This window comes from Heterocephalus glaber, unplaced genomic scaffold (assembly GCF_053883595.1).
Source record: "Heterocephalus glaber isolate CG9 unplaced genomic scaffold, H.glaber_assembly_v1.0 deba00001564, whole genome shotgun sequence".
Taxonomy (NCBI): domain Eukaryota; kingdom Metazoa; phylum Chordata; class Mammalia; order Rodentia; family Bathyergidae; genus Heterocephalus; species Heterocephalus glaber.
The window spans coordinates 14,624,743-14,643,355 of record NW_028258351.1 but is presented as its reverse complement, the minus strand read 5'-3'; the positions used below and the strand labels follow the sequence as shown (position 1 = coordinate 14,643,355).

The 18,613-nt window shown below is 47.8% G+C and overlaps 1 protein-coding gene across 19 annotated transcripts in view; it reads right to left on the bottom strand.

The window, feature by feature from the left end:
• Rap1gap2 (RAP1 GTPase activating protein 2) overlaps window positions 1–18,613 on the bottom strand; it is a 251,824-nt gene that overhangs the window by 153,775 nt on the left and 79,436 nt on the right. For 2 of the 19 annotated variants that reach the window (XM_087191605.1, XM_087191607.1), the window contains exon 1: window positions 8,912–9,093. The exons of 15 other annotated variants lie outside the window; for them this stretch is intronic. In XM_087191605.1, coding sequence (XP_087047731.1) covers window positions 8,912–9,018 — 107 coding nt within the window. In that variant the 5' untranslated portion in view covers window positions 9,019–9,093. Of the gene's footprint in view, window positions 1–8,911; window positions 9,094–18,613 lie in introns of those variants that run through there. 2 more of the 19 variants (XM_021238355.2, XM_004857193.4) reach the window with 2 other exon arrangements.

Sequence of the window (18,613 nt, the reverse complement as noted above, 5' to 3'; positions counted from 1 at the left end):
AACAAGGGGCTGTCACTTAAGGTACAATAAGGGAAGGTAGGCCTTGCCAATACTGCCAGAGCTGCTGATTTCTCAAGAAGAGACTGGAAAACCGATCCATAATATGCAACCTTCCCATTTTAAAATATCCACTGAGGGCCTGGGATTTAGTTCAGTGGTTCTGCCGCCTGCCTTGCAAGCACAAGGTCCTGAGTTTGATCCCCGTTACCAAAAACAAAAAAAAAATCCACTGAAAGGGGGAAAGACAGGTATGTGGGCCAGCACTTTGAAAGGTTGAGGCCAGTCTGGGATACATAGTGAGTTCAAGACCAGCCTAGACTACATAGTGAGATCCTGTCTCAAAAAAACAAACAAACAAAACAAAAGATGTGGGGAAAGTGAAGGGCCAGCTTCTGATCTCTGCCTCAGCTTGCAAATTCCTAGATGTTAGGGTGCTACTGTCCCCACTTTCAGGGTCAGGACATTGTGGTGCTGTAGGACATGACAGTGAAAAATGAGGGAGGAACCTCGTTTCCACACCTACTAGATTCTGTGCCCCGGGCCCTGTCCTTAAACCAGAGATGAGCACTGTGCCTCACTCATGGGGCTGTTACAAGTCATTCCACCTTGTGAATACACACTTGTGACCATAACTGTACCACACAGTGTTCCCTACAGCTGGGAATGATCTTTACATTGAAAATCAAAAAAGGCAGAGGAAGCGGAAAGGAGGAGGGTGGGGTGGCTCTAATCAATAGGCCTGCTCCCTCCTGCCTTCAGAGGCAAACTAAGCCTGAGGCTGGCAGGGTCAGCTGTCTGGGGACACACATGGGGCTGACATGTCTCCAGGGACGTCTCCAGCTCCTGGAGGGCTCCAGGAAGGACTTGGCTCAAGCTCCAGCCTTCATGAAACAGAGTGCTCACAACTGATAAGCTTAAAAGCTAGTGACAATTTTTCAGTCCACCCTTGATCCAAGGACACTGAATAATCACAGCATTGGCTCCAGGTTCCCACTAAGAGTGTCTGGAAAAAGAGAAGGTCAAAAACCCAGTTCACTCGAGCCTAGAAACTACTTTAGGTTCTTTCTTTTTTTCCCCCGTTAAGTTTATTGGTGGATTTTAGGTATACAATACATTTACATTCATCATTGGGAACTTGTACCTTTGCATAATGTATCTTGGTTCTTATTTTTTCCCCATTCCCCTGCCCTCCCTTTGACACCATTCCCTTCAGGGTTGAACCAGGCCTACCCACTCAGAAACTCCAATTTAGGAAATGTGCATGACGGCTTACCTGGGTACCACCAAGATGTACCTAATGAGAACTCCAGATGGTGGGCTGGATTTGACTCTAATTATAACCAGACTATGGAGAGGCATGCAGGAGTCAGCTGGGGCCTGAAAGATTCTGTATCTTTATCTGGATGGTGTCTACACATGCAAACACATACATGAAAATTCATGGAGCTATAATCATAAAATGTACACACTTATTATACCTACGTTATACTTCAGTACACTAATAGTAGGAGCATGCATGCATGCATGAAGCGATTACAAGCCAGGCACTGCACAGGTTCCTATCTCAGGTATTTCTGAACCATGTAATAGTTAAGAGCACAGCTTCTAGAACTAAGTTAAAATCCTGCTCCTCAACCAGGCACAGTGGTGCACACTTGTAATCATAGCTACTCAGGAGGCTGAAGCAGAAAGATTACAAGTTGTAGCCCAACCTGGGAACTTAGCAAGACTGTCTCAAAATAAAATTAAAAGGGCCGAGTGTGTAGCTCAGTGACAGAGCGCTTGCCTAGCATATACTGAGTCCAGCTCCTCCTCTCTGTGAGCCCCAAAACCATGCAGAGGAAGGGGTTTGAGGATGAGCCACAAGGCCCTGGGTTGGATCCCCAGCACTGCAAACAAAAATTCATTAACTGGTAGAATGAAGACAGATAGGCATGTAAGCCCTTAACACAAGGCCTAGAAAATAGTAACCTTCAAAATGTGTTGATTTGTTACAAGCACCATTCAACCCTACTGGGCTAATTTTAACCTGTAAGAAGTGGGCACCTCCTTCAACAGCACTTCCCAAACCTCAGGCATTTTTACATCATCTTCCTAACTTTCCGCAAATCTTAGTACCATCCATTACTTCTCTTAACACTTTTCTTTAAACTGACTCGCAATTTTTGACTTAAACAAAATTTGCTTTTTAAAAATGTTACATAACTGTCATGCATGGAAAACCAGCATCACTTGCCAGGATTCATTTATTTAAATACCTATTAAAATAAAAGCACTTGTCCACCTGAAATCATAGTGCTTACCTCATTTACTTTTTATGGATTAGGTAAGCAAGAAAATTGCTTGCTAGGGGTTGGGGGAAGTGGGAGATGACGGGGAGGGGGAGAAGAAGGGAGGGGGAGGGGAGAGTCCACCTGCTTAAAATGACTGAGAAACTTCCTGGGCCCTTCAGCAGCCCCCATGTGCACAGAAGTGATTTTCATTGGTTGAACCAAACAGGCCTGGCAAGCCCTCTATTTGGCAACATCCTGGTAAGCAGCCATCTGTGTACCAGGCGGGCTCCAAAAAGATAAAACTGCATTTAGAAAAAAATAGATATTGGCTAATGGCGACTGTTCACTAATTCTGACGCCCACTGGCCCCTCTTTGGCACAAATGAAGGGAACCTGCTTCTTCCTATCGGGCAGCAGCCACACAACCCAACACCTAGGGACCCAGAGCCAAGCACACCCTTGGTCCCCAGCTCCAGCTTCATAACAGTCAGAGGTGAGCCCAGCTCCCCCTCTCTGTGAGCCCCAAAACCATGCAGAGGCCAGGAAGGCCTCAGACGATGAGCCAAAGAACTATATCTGTGCATATGATCATATGTATTTTTCTCAAAAACCTCAAGGAAGGAAAGGGAAAGGAGAGAGTCCCCAATCTCAGACAAGGAAAGGGCACCTTGAAGCCTGCACCAGAGAACACTGCAGTGCTAGGAGGACAGTGAGGACACGAGGAGACCCACTGAAACTAGAGTCTCTCCATTCATTCAGCAAGTATTTACTAACCATCTCCTACCCTGGGCAATGGGAAGCAAGTGAGGACAAAGACAAAGTCTCTAATCTCAGTTCACATTCTAGGAGGGGATATAGACAATAAGCCATTTATTACAAACTAGATAACATCAGTTAACAATAAATGCCATGAAGGAAATAAAAGGTAAATCAATTTGGTAAAAACCCTAACTAGTAAAGCAGTTAAATAAACTAGAATAAACTGCTTAGATTGGATGGTCAGGAGAGTCCTTTTAGAGGAGAGAACATTTGAATTATGAATCCAGTGATGAGGAAGTACCTGCCAGTTAAGTCACTGTTGACAGCAGGTGCAAAGAGCCTGGGGCAGGAATACACCTGGCATGTTCCAGAAGCAGAAGGCAGGCCTCTGCAGCAGAAGTAAAAGGATTACAGTGAGTGAGGTGTGAAGTGGTAGGACATAAGATTACTGGATTTCAAGTATAATGGGAAGCCCCCAGAGAGTTTTCTTCAGGAGAAAGGTTTAACTTTATTTGAATTTCTAAAACTCCACTCTGGACACCATAAGAAGAATGAATAAAGGCAACCAGAATCAAGGTTATCAAACAAGAGATTAAAATACTGGCCCACAAGGAATCAGATAAACTCAACTATGCTTCACATTTTGTCCCTTAAACTCCAAGAGTCTAACTCATCAGACTCTAAGGGAGGTTAATAATGGGAAGCTGGTTAAAGAGAGATATTTGTTCTTTAAAGCAAGGACAGCCAACCGAGTGGCATTCAAACATCAGACAAGAGAGGAGACAAGCCCTTCAGAAAGGGCAAGGCCCAGCCACCTCCTAAGAAGAGAACAAGCTGCCATCTGTTCTGGGGCCAGGAGTGGATATGCTCCAACCCCATGCCCCTTCCCACTTTGGGTCTCTGGGATTCCAAGGCCAGTTCGCCTGGACAACACATAGGCTGAGACCTCACAGCCAGCCAACTCACAGAGCTGTCTCCACAGGCAGAACACAAGCCTCCTCCCTGACACCAGATTCATCAGACTGGAAAGGGAGAGGAAGAGAAGGTGGAGGGGGAGGACAGAAAGAGAAAGAAATCAAACCCAAATCTCATGGTGCCTCTAGAACTAAATATCATATTACAGGTAACCCAGAGGACAGCAGAACCTGTTAAATACCACCAAGAGATGCCATCCTCAAAGTCCTGACTGTGGGAAACTCCCAGATAAACAATCCAGGGACTGGGGCTATAAGTCTGTGGCAGAGTGCTTGCCTAGAATGTCCTAGGCCAGTGGTGTCGTACTTACGGCACGTGTGCTGCAACAGGCTGTTTGTTATCATTGAAAGCTCTAAAAGGTTCGCCATAACTGTCCTAGGCCCTTAGTTCTATCCCCAGTTTTTAAATATCACAACATATTAAAAAAGAAGATAAGGGCTGGAGGTTTAGCTCAGTGGCACCAGTGCCTGCCTGGCAAGTGCAAGGTCCCGAGTTCAATCCCTGGTTCCACAAAAAAAAAAAAAAAGAAGAAGAAGAAGAAGATAATCAAATTTCTTCAATAAATAAACTGTAAGGCAAAGAGTTGGAGAAAGAAATTTTACAGATTAAGAGATATATACCAATCACTCATTTGTTTGAATCCTGACTCAGAGAAACGTGAAAGCTTTGACTAGATATGACATTAAGACATTACTCTTAATTTGGAGGAGTATGATAATTATTTTTTAAAAGAAATCCTTAAGACACAAACTGAAATGCTTAAGAATGAAGTGCTCTAATGTCTGAGGTGTACTTTAAAATAATTTTGTGGGTGAGAAGGATGGTAAATAAATGAAGCAAGCTGGGTGTGGCATCACACATTTGTACATCCTAGCACTCTGGGAGGGTGAGGCAGTAGGGTCATAAGTTTGAGCCCAGTTAAAGCAACTTAAAGACTTAGCAAGACCCTGCCTCAAAATTGAAAATGTAAAAAGGGCTGGGTATGTAGTTCAGTGTGAAGGCCCTGGGTTCAATCCCAGTAAAACTCTCCCCTTCAAAAAAAAAAAGAGGAAGAAACAAGATTGGCCATGAGTTGACAATGACTGAAACTGAGTATCACTTTATATTACTCTCTGTACTCTTGTATGTTTGAGAATTGCCACAATAAACAAGTTTCTGTAAAACTTAGGGGATGGGCTTTTTCTAAGAACCCATGCAGGAAGAGCCCACTGGCCATCACACTGCACGACAGAGGGACCACATTTGGTAGAATCACAGTTCTCCGCACAAAGCCTGCCAGCAAGCATTTGCTAAAAGATGAGAGAATCCATATTTTCCTCCTCATAAAACCCATAACTAGAGTTGTCCCAAAATGCCTACCCCTATTTGAGGTGGGTTTCTCTCTCCTTTATGCTAACCGACCTCCAGTTCAGAGTGTCACACCACGGCCACACAGGCTTCATCCACATCTTCCAGAACATACACATTCTGATTATGTTTGTCTGCCTTCATCCTTCCTGCCAATGTGCCTGTTTCCCCAGTAGGGGTAGAGCTCTCCATCGCCCCCTTCTGTCCCCACTGAGGGAGTGCTGTGGACCTCGCCCTCACCTGTCCCACCTAGAAAAAAGCAGGCTCTTCTCAATCAAAGCATGTTAAAGAAACTCTCCATTCATCTCCAGGTAAGACTTCATCTCACTCCCTCCTCAAAATCATGTACAAACCCAACCCCTCTCAGACACCACACTACTTTTGTAGCAGAGCACCTGGAGATGCTCAGATAGGGGCAGAACTTCCAGGGTGTCCCACAATTCCACCAAGGAACTGTCAAAGTCAAAGTTGATGAGCACCACACCCATTTCTCCAATAGGCAAACTGAGCCTGGAGCTTTGAGCACAATTCTGGGAACCTAAGGAGAGTGTCTGGAACTCTCCTGGTTTAGGGCCTATACGAGATACTTGTCTCATCATCCTCCCTGGCATACCCTCCTGCCTCTAATATGCAATCTTTCCAAGTGGCTTAAAGAGAAGGATGACAAGGACCACCAGGACCATTTTAACCTGGAAGGGAAAGAGGCAAGAGTGTTCTCTGCTCCAGCCTGTCAATTAGAGGTGCTGAGAAGATCAATGGATGAATCAAGCCTTCTGGAAGGATGGGGAGGGGCCTGAGTCTGAGCTGGCCCTGTGATGAGAGAGGAGGAAGAAAGAACTCAGCAAATTTAACACTCAGCACACAGTTTGGGAAAGGTTTAAGAGAGGCTGGCAGCTGCAGCCTACTCCAGCCCCACCCCCACCCCCGTGGCCAGCCTGCACCCGCAGAGCAAGGGTCAACAGCGTGCACTGTGCTGATCTCAGATGCTTAAAGACAAAGAAACCCCAGATTACAGCAAGGGAAGTAAAGGTCATTTAACACTAAAATGAAACCAATCCCTCACTCTACTTGGGAGGTTAAGTCCACAGCCAGACCCATCAGGATGGCTGGAGCAACAGAAGAATCAGATGGAGGCAAGCATCACCAATGTCTGCCTACACTGCAGGGAAGAGCACAGTACAACCAGAGGGACAAGATACTGTGAGCCTGGGGCATCCTAGCCCCTGCCAACCCCTCCCTATGCCCTGTTCAGCTCTTCCTGTGCCTTACTGGATCCCCTAGACTCTCTCTCCCCAGGCCCAGGCCCATCTGGCTGCACACTTGGCCCATGAATGGCTGGTCTTGAACATCGTTAGTAGAGCTGTCACCACCAGACATCTTTCTTTGATCACAAAAGGCACCAAGCCAGCAAAAAGAATGGGAGCAGTTCTGATCAAACCCCTCCATCCTCATGTAGCACTTTCGACCTTGCAGCTACATCTTCACCCATTATTGCACTTGGGCCTCACAAGTGCTCTGGTCCCCCAAGTAGAAAATGATGCTTGGGGAGTTTAAATCTATATTATCATGGGCCAGGGATTTAGCTCAATGGTTCTGCCACCTGCCTGGCAAGCACAAGGTCCTGAGTTTAATCCCCAATACAAAAAAAAAATCCATATTATCATTTCATAGTCAGCATATGAGCCAGGGCTCAAAGTTTCAGCTTCCTGTGAAGGTCTTTTCCACCCTACCAGATATTCCATCCTCAGAGTCAGGACCTGGTCGGATACATCTGCCTTTCTGTGAAGTACATTTTCCTTTGCATCCCCTGAAACAGGCCAAGGATGTCTCAAATCAGTCATCCCACACATCTTCTAACTCTAGATGGCCAACGGGTTCACCCCCACTCTACAGATTAGATGCTGAAAGGCAAGGAACAGAAGAAAATCAAAGGCCAGGGACAACTGGTGCCCAGACCTGAAGCATTAGGCTCCAGAGTTCAACTGGAGGTTTTTCTGCTAGGCGCTTGTGTCTCCAACATCAGGCGTTCCTAGGCCACCTGCAGGATTTCTGCCATATTCAATACCACCTGTAGTTTTACTACTTCTATTAAGTAGACTCCTTCTTGTGATTGTATACATTTAAAGCAATGCTTTATATGACTGCCACAAATGGAAAAATCAGTACCACTGGCCATAACTAGAAGTAACTCCTAAAAATAAACTGTACAAAAACAAAATGATCTCCATTCTAGGCAAGCACTCTCTCCCACTTAAAGAACCTGGCCAAACAGCTGCTCTCTCTTAGTTACAAAAAGGAAATTATCAAGTGTTTTGTTTTGTTTTGTTTTGTTTTAAGACCCTAAAAAGTGTTAAAAGGCCACACTAGCACCAACCTGAAACTTTCCCGTTGAAGAAATCATGAGTACTGGTAGAGAACGCAAAAGGGAAGAACTTTCTCACTGGGTGACTCAACGTTATTTCATACTTAACAACCTTAAGTCATTTCACTAGAGTTTCATCCTATGCTGTGGGAAACGTCTTATTAGACTGCATTTTGGGAAGAGGGGGCAAGAGAGATGTAAGAAAACCCTACCACATGGGCAACTCATACTATCTTCTCAAAGTCTCTTTACTGCTCACCGCCACTCACTGGGCAGCCAGCTTCTGGGCAAGACAGGGGCTCTCAGTCACCACTGAGGTATCTCTGGCTTCGGTGTCCTTGTCTTATGCAGAGTGCACCACTAACCACTACAAAATTCCTCCAGAGATTAGGATCCTGCGGGGCCACCTGAAGTTTCAGCAGTGGCTCTCGTGCCCCTCGGCTGAGAGGCTTTGCCGTGTGCCCTAGCAGAAGAGGGAGGCTTGCTAGCATGAGCAGCTTCCTGGGGTCCGGTGGACTTCATCCTGCAGCTGGGGGATGGAGCCCAGGAAGCTGTCCCAGGACCTCCTTCCTGCACCTACAGCCCCACACTTTTCAGCCCACAGGTCGCCCGAAATGTCTCTAAAATAGACCAAGGAAACATCTTCAACAGCCAGGAGCGAACAATTAGGTCAGCAAACCCAAGAAAGACAAGAACCAAAGAGGAAAACCAAACACACAGAAGCGGTGGGGGGCGGGGATGAGCAACCGCCAAACTTGCGCCCCGCCTGCGGGCAACGAACGCAGAGCAAGCGGAGCTCGACCAGTCGGGCACCTCGAGAGCTCAGCCAAGTTGCAGAGAAGCAAATGACAACACCAGCGCATCGAGTAGCTCGAGCTGAGCCAGTGGCTCGATCAATGCTACCCGCGCGGCAGGCTTCGAGACAAGCGCAGCCAGCGGCAAATGCGAGGTCTGGGGGCGAAGGGTTCTGTCGAGGGTCAACCCCGACACTCAGCCGGCCTTCCACTCAGCCGGTGTCCTGCCTCCGACAGGCCAGCGTCTGAGGCACAGCTCCGAACTCGCTCCCCGCGACCCGCCTAGTGAGGCGCCTTTTCCCCACACAACACGGAGCCTAATGCGAGTTGGAAAAGTCCATCCCAGAGAAAAAGGGTTCAGCCCGAAAGCGGAGAAGGGGGAGGGGCGCTGCCAGCTTTACCTTTTTTCTTTATTCTGTTTTCGGGATTTGTGCAGGAGTCCGATGAGCACCACAGCGGCGCGGATCCCCGCCTTCCGGCAATGCATCCTCTCCGCGGGCTGGGACATGGCGAGGCCACCGATGGTGCCCGGCCGCGCCCTCGCCCGCCCGCCAGCCGCGCGCCCCCGCCGCCCGGGCTCCACGCGCTCCGCGCTGCCAGAGCCCCGGTCCCGGCCCCGGCCCCGGCAGCCAGCCTCGCATGGGCTCCGCCCCGCCTAGGTGCGCCCCGGGGGTCAGGTGACCGGGCGCTCACTTCCTGGCGGCGACCTTCAGCGTCTCCTCGGGGCCCGAGGGGCGGCCGGCCTCCGCCCCCCCGGCTCGAGCATTGCTGAGGCTTTGCTGAGGCTCGCGCGGGGCGCGGCCCGGCGCCGGGGCTGCCCCGCTCTCGCTCCGACTCGTCAACCGCGGGACCCGCCCCGGCCCCGCCTCCGCACCCCAGCCGGCCGGGCGGAGGGAGGCGCCCTGGATCTCGGTGCCCGCGTTCCCCTCTGCCGTGCGACGCCCCCTCTGGCCCGGACTCTCCCCAGGCACAGGAGGCAGACACGCTCGCGAGCCCGGCCCGCCGGGATACTTCTCCGATGCTGTCACCGTCTCTAAAACACTGGGAGAACAAACAGGCAGCGGCGCGTCCTCCTACAGGCGAAGCTGCCTCCGCTCACCGCAGCCGTGGGCCTCCCCGCCCCAGGACCCGGCTGCTGGCCGTTCGAGGGGCTCCCGGGCCGGGTGGGGGTGGGCGGCTGGGCCGGGAAGGGCGCTACCTCCTGCCTTCCCCCACCCGGAGTCCGCGGAAGGTCTGTGGTGAGAGGGAGGAGAGACGAGCTGGGGTCAACTCTCTTGGACATTTGGTTCCCGGGTCCTGGGAGTTTGCCACCACACAAGGTCAGCGATCGACTTCGCAGACACCGCCTCTCCGCTGTGGGGACCTGGTTGCCAGGGAGATGCGGGTCGAGCGCCCTACCCCACCGTGTGCGACCTGCCCCCCCCCCGACCTCCGTGTGCAGACTCCATCTTCGGAACGCAAGGGCGCAAGGTCACACACGCCAGCTCCTGAGGAAAGAGCCACCGCCGGGTCCTGGACGGCATGGGGGCCTCACTCACAAGTTCCCCTCAACCACTTCCATTTGCTGTAGGGCCGCCCAGACCCTCCGAGCTCTGAGGCATAACTAACCGCCTTGTCCCCTAGGGGAAAGGAACCCGGCAGGGGGCTGCGGGGAATTAAAACCAGCCAATTAGTCCATCTTCGGAAACAGTCCTGTTGGGCCCAAAGAGGTCCCCGAGGTAATTTGCCTTGTTTTTACACAGTCTGGTGTTCAGGCAAACAGCAAATCCAGGCAGGAGAGAGGCCCCTCCTGGAGAGGGGAAGGGGCTGCAAATGAATTCCAGGGCCTGAGGCGGCAGCCCTGCCTCTCCAATGGGCGCAGCTTCTTCCTAGCAATAGAGCTGAGATGGAGAGGAGGGAGTCCCGGAGTGGTTCCAAAGTGCACCTGGTCTATTTATCAAGCATCCATTAGCAATGGCCTTGAGCCCTCCTGAGCCGCCTGGGTGGTGGGGGATCACAGATATAGCCGTGGACGTCTATTTATAACCAGATTTGAGTGACTGGGACTGGCAGCTAGGCAGGCTGCAAAAACTACTACCCGTGGTGACTTCAGAACGGTTGGGAAAAGAATGGGGAAGTGAGCATCCTACATCCCCCAGTATCGCATAGTATCTATCGATTAGTTGATGGGCAACTTCAGCTGCATGGCAGAGTTGGCCATGGGTCACCAGCCATATGCTAGCATAGGTGTATTTTATCCACACACAAGGAAGGCTGCATCCCACTGGAAACCCTGTCTCCCTCCCCAGCAGGTGAGAGTGCATGCACCCCTACACACACACACACACACACACACACACACACAAACGATCATCCCAGTGCATAGGGCCTGGTTCCGGTCAAGTGCACAACCACAGTGGGTAGCAGAGCATTGAGATGAGGATTCAAAATCTTTCCACCAAGCAGGTGCCAGCATTCATTCTTGTTCTGGGCTTCCAGGCCCTCTCAGCTTCCTCACAACCCCAATGTGACTATTTCCAAAAGACCATAACCTCTCAGACCTTGATTCCTAAGAGGTCAAGTGTTTCCTGAGTGTGGGACAGCTCTTCCTTCTACCCTGCCCCATAGCCTTCCACCCTCAGGGCAGACACAAGATTCCCCTGCTGGACTCCAGCTTCAACTCCCATGGCCCATCACACCCACTGCCCAGAGAAGAAACACCAAAACTCTTGCAGAGGATGTAATACCCGTCTAGGCTAGGCTTGCCCACTCTGTCAGTGTTTACCAGACACTTACAATTTGTCCAGCCTTGTGCAAGAGACTGAGGTGGGAGAAATGGAAGACCACCCTTCCCCAGGACAAACAGGGCTAACACACACACTGCAAAACAATATCATTTCCAATCTAACGTGCACAGTAGCCCAGTGGTTCCCCAAATTAGGCCATTCCCATACAATCTTCACAATGTTTGATCTTAATGTCATACTGCTCAATTATTTACTTATTATTTTACATTCATTAAATCATCTCACTTTTTTTACTTAATGTTAAAAGAAACCATTATCACCACCTTAAATGAAAATCTATGCTCATTTCCTATCAATACCATAAAAACAAACAGATGTATTAAATTCTACCTCAGCACTATTCCCTGATGAAGGCTTTGAGCCTAAACACCTTCCTTATAAAAGAAAAATAGGCACAAGGATGAGGTGTTAGTGAGACACTTGGACTAAACTAAGACACTGCCCTTGAAAAAAAATCACAGCTTGGAAGCGAACTGAAAGGGAACAATTCTCACATTGGTGACTCGAAGGGGTTCTAGGGCCACAATGTCCATCGGCACTTTGGGATGGACAGAGAAAGGTATACATGTTCAGGCCATAGGAAGCAAGGTCATCGAAGATTTCCATGCTCAGAGAAGGGCTCTTCTTCCGGGCTACAGCCCACCTCACAGCTTATCCTCAATTCCCAGCCCCCGGAGCCCACAGTCCTGAGAACAAAGTGCCAGGCAGCTGCCAGCCTGGGGGAAACCCAAAGGCTTGTGGGGACCTGGGTTCACATGAGGGGGCAGGGATGGGAAAGTTAATCATGAACAGAGGGCAGACAGCTGCACAGCCCACTCCTAAGGGGCCAGTGGGTTGAGACAGACATGCATGCTTGGTCCTGAAGAAAGGGGCCTTCTGTGCCTGGGAACCTGCTCCAAGAGACACATCCATGTGAAGCAGGGAGTCAGCCCTGCTGCCAGCACCCTGCTTTCCGTCAGAGCCTGCAGCACAGGCTCTCTCTCTGCCCCATCCAACCTTGACCTCTGGGTATCTCCATCAGTTGCTCCGCAGCAAAATCATTGCAGCCATTCTGGGTTAGGACTGGGGAAGCCAAGGGCTGGAAATGGACTGGAGAGGAAGAGTAGGGAGAAAAAAAAATGGAAACAAAGTCTGTGTAAATAGGGAAGGGTGGAGGGGGTGAAGGGCGCATAGGTAATGGGGAAAAAATAGGAACTAAGATACATCATGTTCAGGTACAAACACCCAATGATAAATGGAAATGTATTGTATACCTAAAATGTACCAATTAATATATAAATAAAAATTAAAAACTTAAAAAATAATAAAAAAAAGAAAGCCAGATGTCTTCAGAGCTCGCCCTTCTTTTTCTCCAGGGTCCTCAGCCATCCCCTGGCCCACACAGCCTTTGGTTTAATGCAAGAGTTATAAACATACCAACCTTAGATAGAACATGCCAGCACGCCTACTCTCATTCTACCTTATGTATGAGGGCATGCACATACACACACCTGCTCAAGGAAATAATTCAGAAGCCTCCCTCAGACCTCACACTTCCCCACCCTTCCTTACACCTGCACTGTAAAAGCCACAGACTGACATTCTTATCAGGTACACTGGTGCCCCCTGCTGGGCTACAGCACAGTGGCGTCTCTGGGTGACTGCCACAAGGGGGAAGAGTGGAAAGGGAGAGGGAGCCATCAAGGTCATTTGAGGTGGGGAGTACTTTCTACTCTGAAAAGAGAGAACTGCAGGAAGAGTCTTCCGATACTCAAACTCTCCTCCAGCTCCTAACATCCCTGCCCAGAGCTCAACCCTAAACAGGGCCATCTCACTGAGGGTCAGGACATGGAGTCAGGACATCTCCAAGCAGGGATGGGAAGCCTCAAAGATAAGCCTTAAAAATCTCAGCTCACCCCTACAGTCCAGGAGCAACACATTTATTAAGCAGAGGCTCTGATGATAAACAGGCTCAGGATTTGGAAAGAAATCTTGGTGACTTATGTGGCATTTCCAAGCTCCAAGGAAAGGAAACCACACTGAGGAAGCCACAGATCCCACCCAACAGTGAGCATCCAGTCCTTGGGCTACACATCATCTGGCACCTAGAGTCACAGAGAAGAACCCTGCAAGGAATGATATTGATCAGAACTTTGCTGATTTCCTGTTAGGAGGAAGAAAGGAGTTCTTCATGTGTTGCTTTGGTTAATGAAGATATTTTAAATCTCTCAATCTCTCTCTCCCTTATGGATCTTTTTAAATTTTGGTTAAACTGCATGACTATAATTTCCCCCATACTAGAAACATTTAGAAAGATTCTCCTAAGCATGAAATTTCTGATGAACATAAAGAGGTGCCTTTGCCTTTTGCATGGAGGCTGCCCAGGATCACTCCAGAAAATCAGGAGCTCGGGTGGCCAGCAGCGCAATCCTTCTCGCATCCAGGGTCCCCTAGCCTCCACTTCCCTGATTAGCAGACCTCTCAGCTGCTGCCAAAGCCACTTCCAACCCGAGGGTTTCTGGGACTCAGTGGAAAGTCAGGAGAGAAACTGTCTTTCCATATTAGCAACATTGCTTAGCAACAACATCCTTCAAAGCAAGAACCAGCAGACTCTCCAAAACCCTATTCTATTTGGCTCTACAAGGAACAGAGTGGTTTCTCATACATGTATTATTTATATACTATTTTATATGCCCAGTAATGTGGTGTGTGCCTGGCTTCTTTGGGAGATGACAAATTACACTTATGTGAGATTTCCAGACGATTAAGGTAGCAAAACTTTGCATTTGCTTGCTTGCTAGCTTGCTGTTATTGTAACAACCTTGATTAGAATTTTCCTTAAATGTCTTACATAGTGTTGTTCTTTTCAAAGACAGGTTTAATGTAACCTTTTCAGGGTGACTCAGGACCATTATTATCAATATCAACTACTGTAATGAGCTAAAATGCAGTTATGAACTGACAGGCCACTGAGGTGAGAGACCCATTTGTCCTTGCATTTAATGGCCCCAAAGGAGCTGTAGTGAAAACATCACAGTAAGGAAACAAAACCACAGACCCTACAGATAGTCAAGCCTGAGTTAGAATCCCACTCCCAGTTTTCACTCCCTCAGGCTAAGATTAACCTCCTTGTGCCTCAGTCTCTTCATTTGTAAAATGGGGATAACAATAGTGCCATCCTCCCAGGGTTAGTATTGTGAAGGGTTCCCTCCCCCCATACTGGGGATGGAATCCAGGGACACTAGAGCTATATCCTCAGCCCTTTTTATTTTTATTTTGAGACAGGGTCTTGCTAAATTGCCCAAGACTGGCCTCAAACCTCTGCCTCCTGCTTCTGCCTCCTCAGTAGCTGAGATTACAGGCATGTGCCACCATGCCCAGCTAGTTGCAAGGATTAAATAACCATACATGGTTTACATAAAGACTTGCGTGAAAATATGCACAGTGTATTTATTTTACTCAAAATATCCAAAGTCTGAAAACAGTGCCTATCAACAAACTGTGGTACATCCACCCAGGGCATACTTTCAACAACAAAAAGGAATAAAATACTAATATATGTAATATCATGGATGGATTTCAAGAACATTATGCTGAGTGAAAGAAACCAGATCTAAAACATACCTCCTGTATGATTCCATTTACAAGAAAGTTTTAAATAATCCAAGGTGCAAAAAAAAAAAAAAAATAGAACAGTGGCTGCTTCTAGTTGTAGAAGATTTTTCTGGATTATTTCTGGCTCAATGGAAATATTCTATATCCGGATGGAGTGGGGGGGGGTCCGTTTGTTCAAAATGTAGAATTAAAATTTGTGCATTCCAACGCATGTAAATTTTACTTTAAAAGAGCTGAAACTATTAATAACAGTACCAATAATAGTAGAGTAGGGATGTTGAATGGGTAGAGTTATAGATGAAATAAGAATGACAGAATGGAGGGATTATTGAAGTTGGGACAGGGAATTCATTACACTATTTACTTTGTGTGTTGGGGAATTTCCATAATAAAAAATAAAATGTTCATAGTGGGCATAAAATGGTTAATAATAATTATCTCCAGAATTACTGTTATTTTCTTTGTATTTTTCTTCCATTTACAAATTTTACCTAAGATCTAGATATTAATTCTGCAAATAAAAAGATAGAGACTAGAAATGCAGCTTAGTTGGAGAGCACTTGCCCGGCATGCACACAGCCCCCGGGTTTGGTTTCCAGAATAACAAAAAATAAAATAAAAATAAAAAGATAAATACTTAACAAAGCTGTCAAATGAGAATGTGTGTGACAGCGCCTCACTAGTTATCCACAAGCAGCCTTGCTCACCATGCTGTGCTGAGTCCTTGTGTTCCTAGTGACAGCTGTGGCTGTCCCTGCAGCTCACTGGGAACCCAAATAACCTAGCTTGACAAAAATAAGAGACGAGCACATAAAGGGTTTCTGACCTCCACTGCAGAACCTGTCTTTGGCTCCACTTTTTTCCTTCTTGATTCCTGTATGTTTGCAGAAAGCAGAGCCTTTGGACAGACTGGGGTGCTGCTACATGTGTGGATGCATGTTCCCCACAGTCTAAACTAGGATGGGGGTGCTGCTGTGAGTCACCAATGCAGTGCATGTGCAGAGATGGGGGTGCCAGGCAGTATGAAAGCTGAGACTCCATGACCAGGGCCACTGGGCACCTTTGTTTCAACCACTAGCTAATCATTTTGTACACAGCAGACACTGCTGGGAATAACTAGCTCACATGCCTCATCTACTTGAAAATTCATAGGCTGTGCCCCATCTACCTGATTCCTAGTAAATTCTAATTTCTGTTCCTGTTGTCTAAACTCATCTCTTTGATTGGGTCCTGAAGAACTCTGCACTGGGTAGTCCTTTCCAGAGGGGAACCGCCACTATAGATCAAAGCCTTTCTGCTTAGCAGGCAATAGTTTCCTTCACAACAGACGCGGACTCTAACTCATTGATGTGTTAATAGATCTTTTCCACCCTGACACTAAGTCCTTTCAGTCCTAAAAGACAAACACAAAGCTTATCTTGGGTGTTGACACAGACTCTCCGAGCTGGGTCCACCCGGGAGCAGCCGAGCTCTGGGCCTCCCGCTGAGCAGCTGCCTCTCCAAATTGCGAGTTTTCTCAGCCTCCTTGCCCAGGCTGGGAAAGCTCTTCCAGCTGTCCGGGTTGCTTTGTGCTTGCTGTAGTCTAAGCTCTCTTTTTCTGTGAACAACTCTTTCTCCATCCGTAGTTCCCGTATCTCAGCCCTCCCCAAACCCAGAGCAGCTTCAGAAACTGCACCAGCCCCTTCCCTTCACCCCGAGGCTCCAGACGCTGTTTGCACCCATCTATCTCCCACCCCCAGGCTCCCTCACTCACCGAGTGTCACTAGCAGGATCGGGGCTACGTGGAAGAATAAATACCCCACCCCAATAGATTTCTTGGGCACATTTCAAGTTGGTTATTTGAAGAAACTGCAGACCCCCGCAGACCTGGGAGTGGCTCTGAAAAGCTATCTTCCTGTGAAAAGAAATTCACATCTGCGCACATTGGTAAATAACAGATGCTGTAGACAGAGGATTGTCTGCTTGATAGTCCCCCTTTCTGCCTAGGAAGGGTCTCTCTGAGGTAGGATAAAAGAAATAAAGACAGGTAGAAAAGAGACAAGGAAAATTGTAATATTAACGTTGTACTTTTACTTAAAACTACAGCCAGGTGTGGTGATGCACACCTGTAATCTCAGCACTCAGGAGGCTGAGACAGGAGAATCGCTGTGACTTTAAGGCCAGCCTAGACTACATAGCAAGACCCTGTCTCAAAAAAAACAAAAGTGCAGCTTTAGGACACAAACCCAGGAAAAATTCCTAAGGGCCTCAGAGACACTAAGCCTGTAAACTGGGCTCTGGGCCTGTGCTTTTTATCTGTAAACTGCACTTACTCCTACCCAACCCCATCCTCAGGAAGCACACTAGTAAGAGGACAGCATATCTCAGCTTCAAGCATATGTAAATAGTTCACATTTTAACATAGCCCACCAAATGGCCAAACTCAACAGATACTAGAATACACACCCTAGATAAGCCACCTAAGGGACACCCCCAAGTCCTCATAAACATACCCAGCTAGAAGCCACCCCGCACCTCTCTCCCTCTTAAAGGCCAAATTCTATTTCTTTAAGTGGGTACTTTAAAAGTTCTGCCTAATGAATCTTTGTATGCCTCTTACTGATGAGTTCTGAAAATTCTTTTTCTGTGATGGAAGTCAGGGATCCTGCAACCTGCCCAGTGGGTGGGGTGGCTCGAAGTTCCCCATCTCTACCCCTCAGACCCTGTCCATGACATTTCCACAGCAAGAAGAGATTGGGGGTCTGTTACTTAGGAGACTTCATCTTCATCACAGCCTATCCCCTGCCAACACCTCCCTCTGGCCCAGCCCCTTTGTTAAGCTCTATAAGAGGTTTGGCCATCTTGCCCCACACATTGTATGTGTCCGTGTCCATGTGTGTGTCTGTGTGTGTGTGTCCCATACTATCTATTGTCAGTTTATTTGATAGACTAAAATCATCAACTTCAGAGGGAAAAAAGTACATTTAAATCTTTCCTACAGCTACCTGGGTCACAAATGATGGGTCATGGCTAATGACTAAAGGACCAAAGTTGTCTACACTTCCCTTCTTTGAAATACATCCAATCACTTTAAAGATTGTGAGGAGCTGGGTGGGTCTGCTGCATGCACACCTCCATCATACATTTCCTGGCAGGGGACATGGGGAAGGGTGCTCCAAGACGGGCTTCAGGCAAGCCCAGCAGTGACCTCCACGTGCCCCTGCATCCTTGGTGAGAACTGTGTTCTGTGATGCTGGGAAAGCAAAGCTCTTCCTCTGGAGGTTAAATAGAAAAAAATAAAGACAGATAGAAAGGAGACAAGGAAAATCATAATGTTCAAGTTGTACTTTTAAGAAAAAGTACAGCTTTAAGACACAAGTTACTCAAGCCTTTTTCCCTTCCGGGAAACTCACTCCAAAATTTTTTTCCTAAGGGTCTTAAAGACTTAAGTAAACCAATGGCAGAGATTTAGCTCAGTGCTTCCGCCACCTGCCTCCAAGCGCAAGGTCCTGAGTTCAATCCCCAGTACCAAAAAAGACTTAAGCAAACCTGTAAATTGGACTCTGGGCCCCTGCTTTCCACCTGTAAATTGCACTTCCTCCCACAGACTTCCTTCCTCAAGAAAGCCCACTCTTGGGCTGGGGATTTAGCTCAGTAGTTTTGCTACCTGCTGCACAAGCCCAAGGACCTGAGTTCGATCCACAGTATCAAACAAACAACAAAAAAAGAAAGCCCACTCTCAAC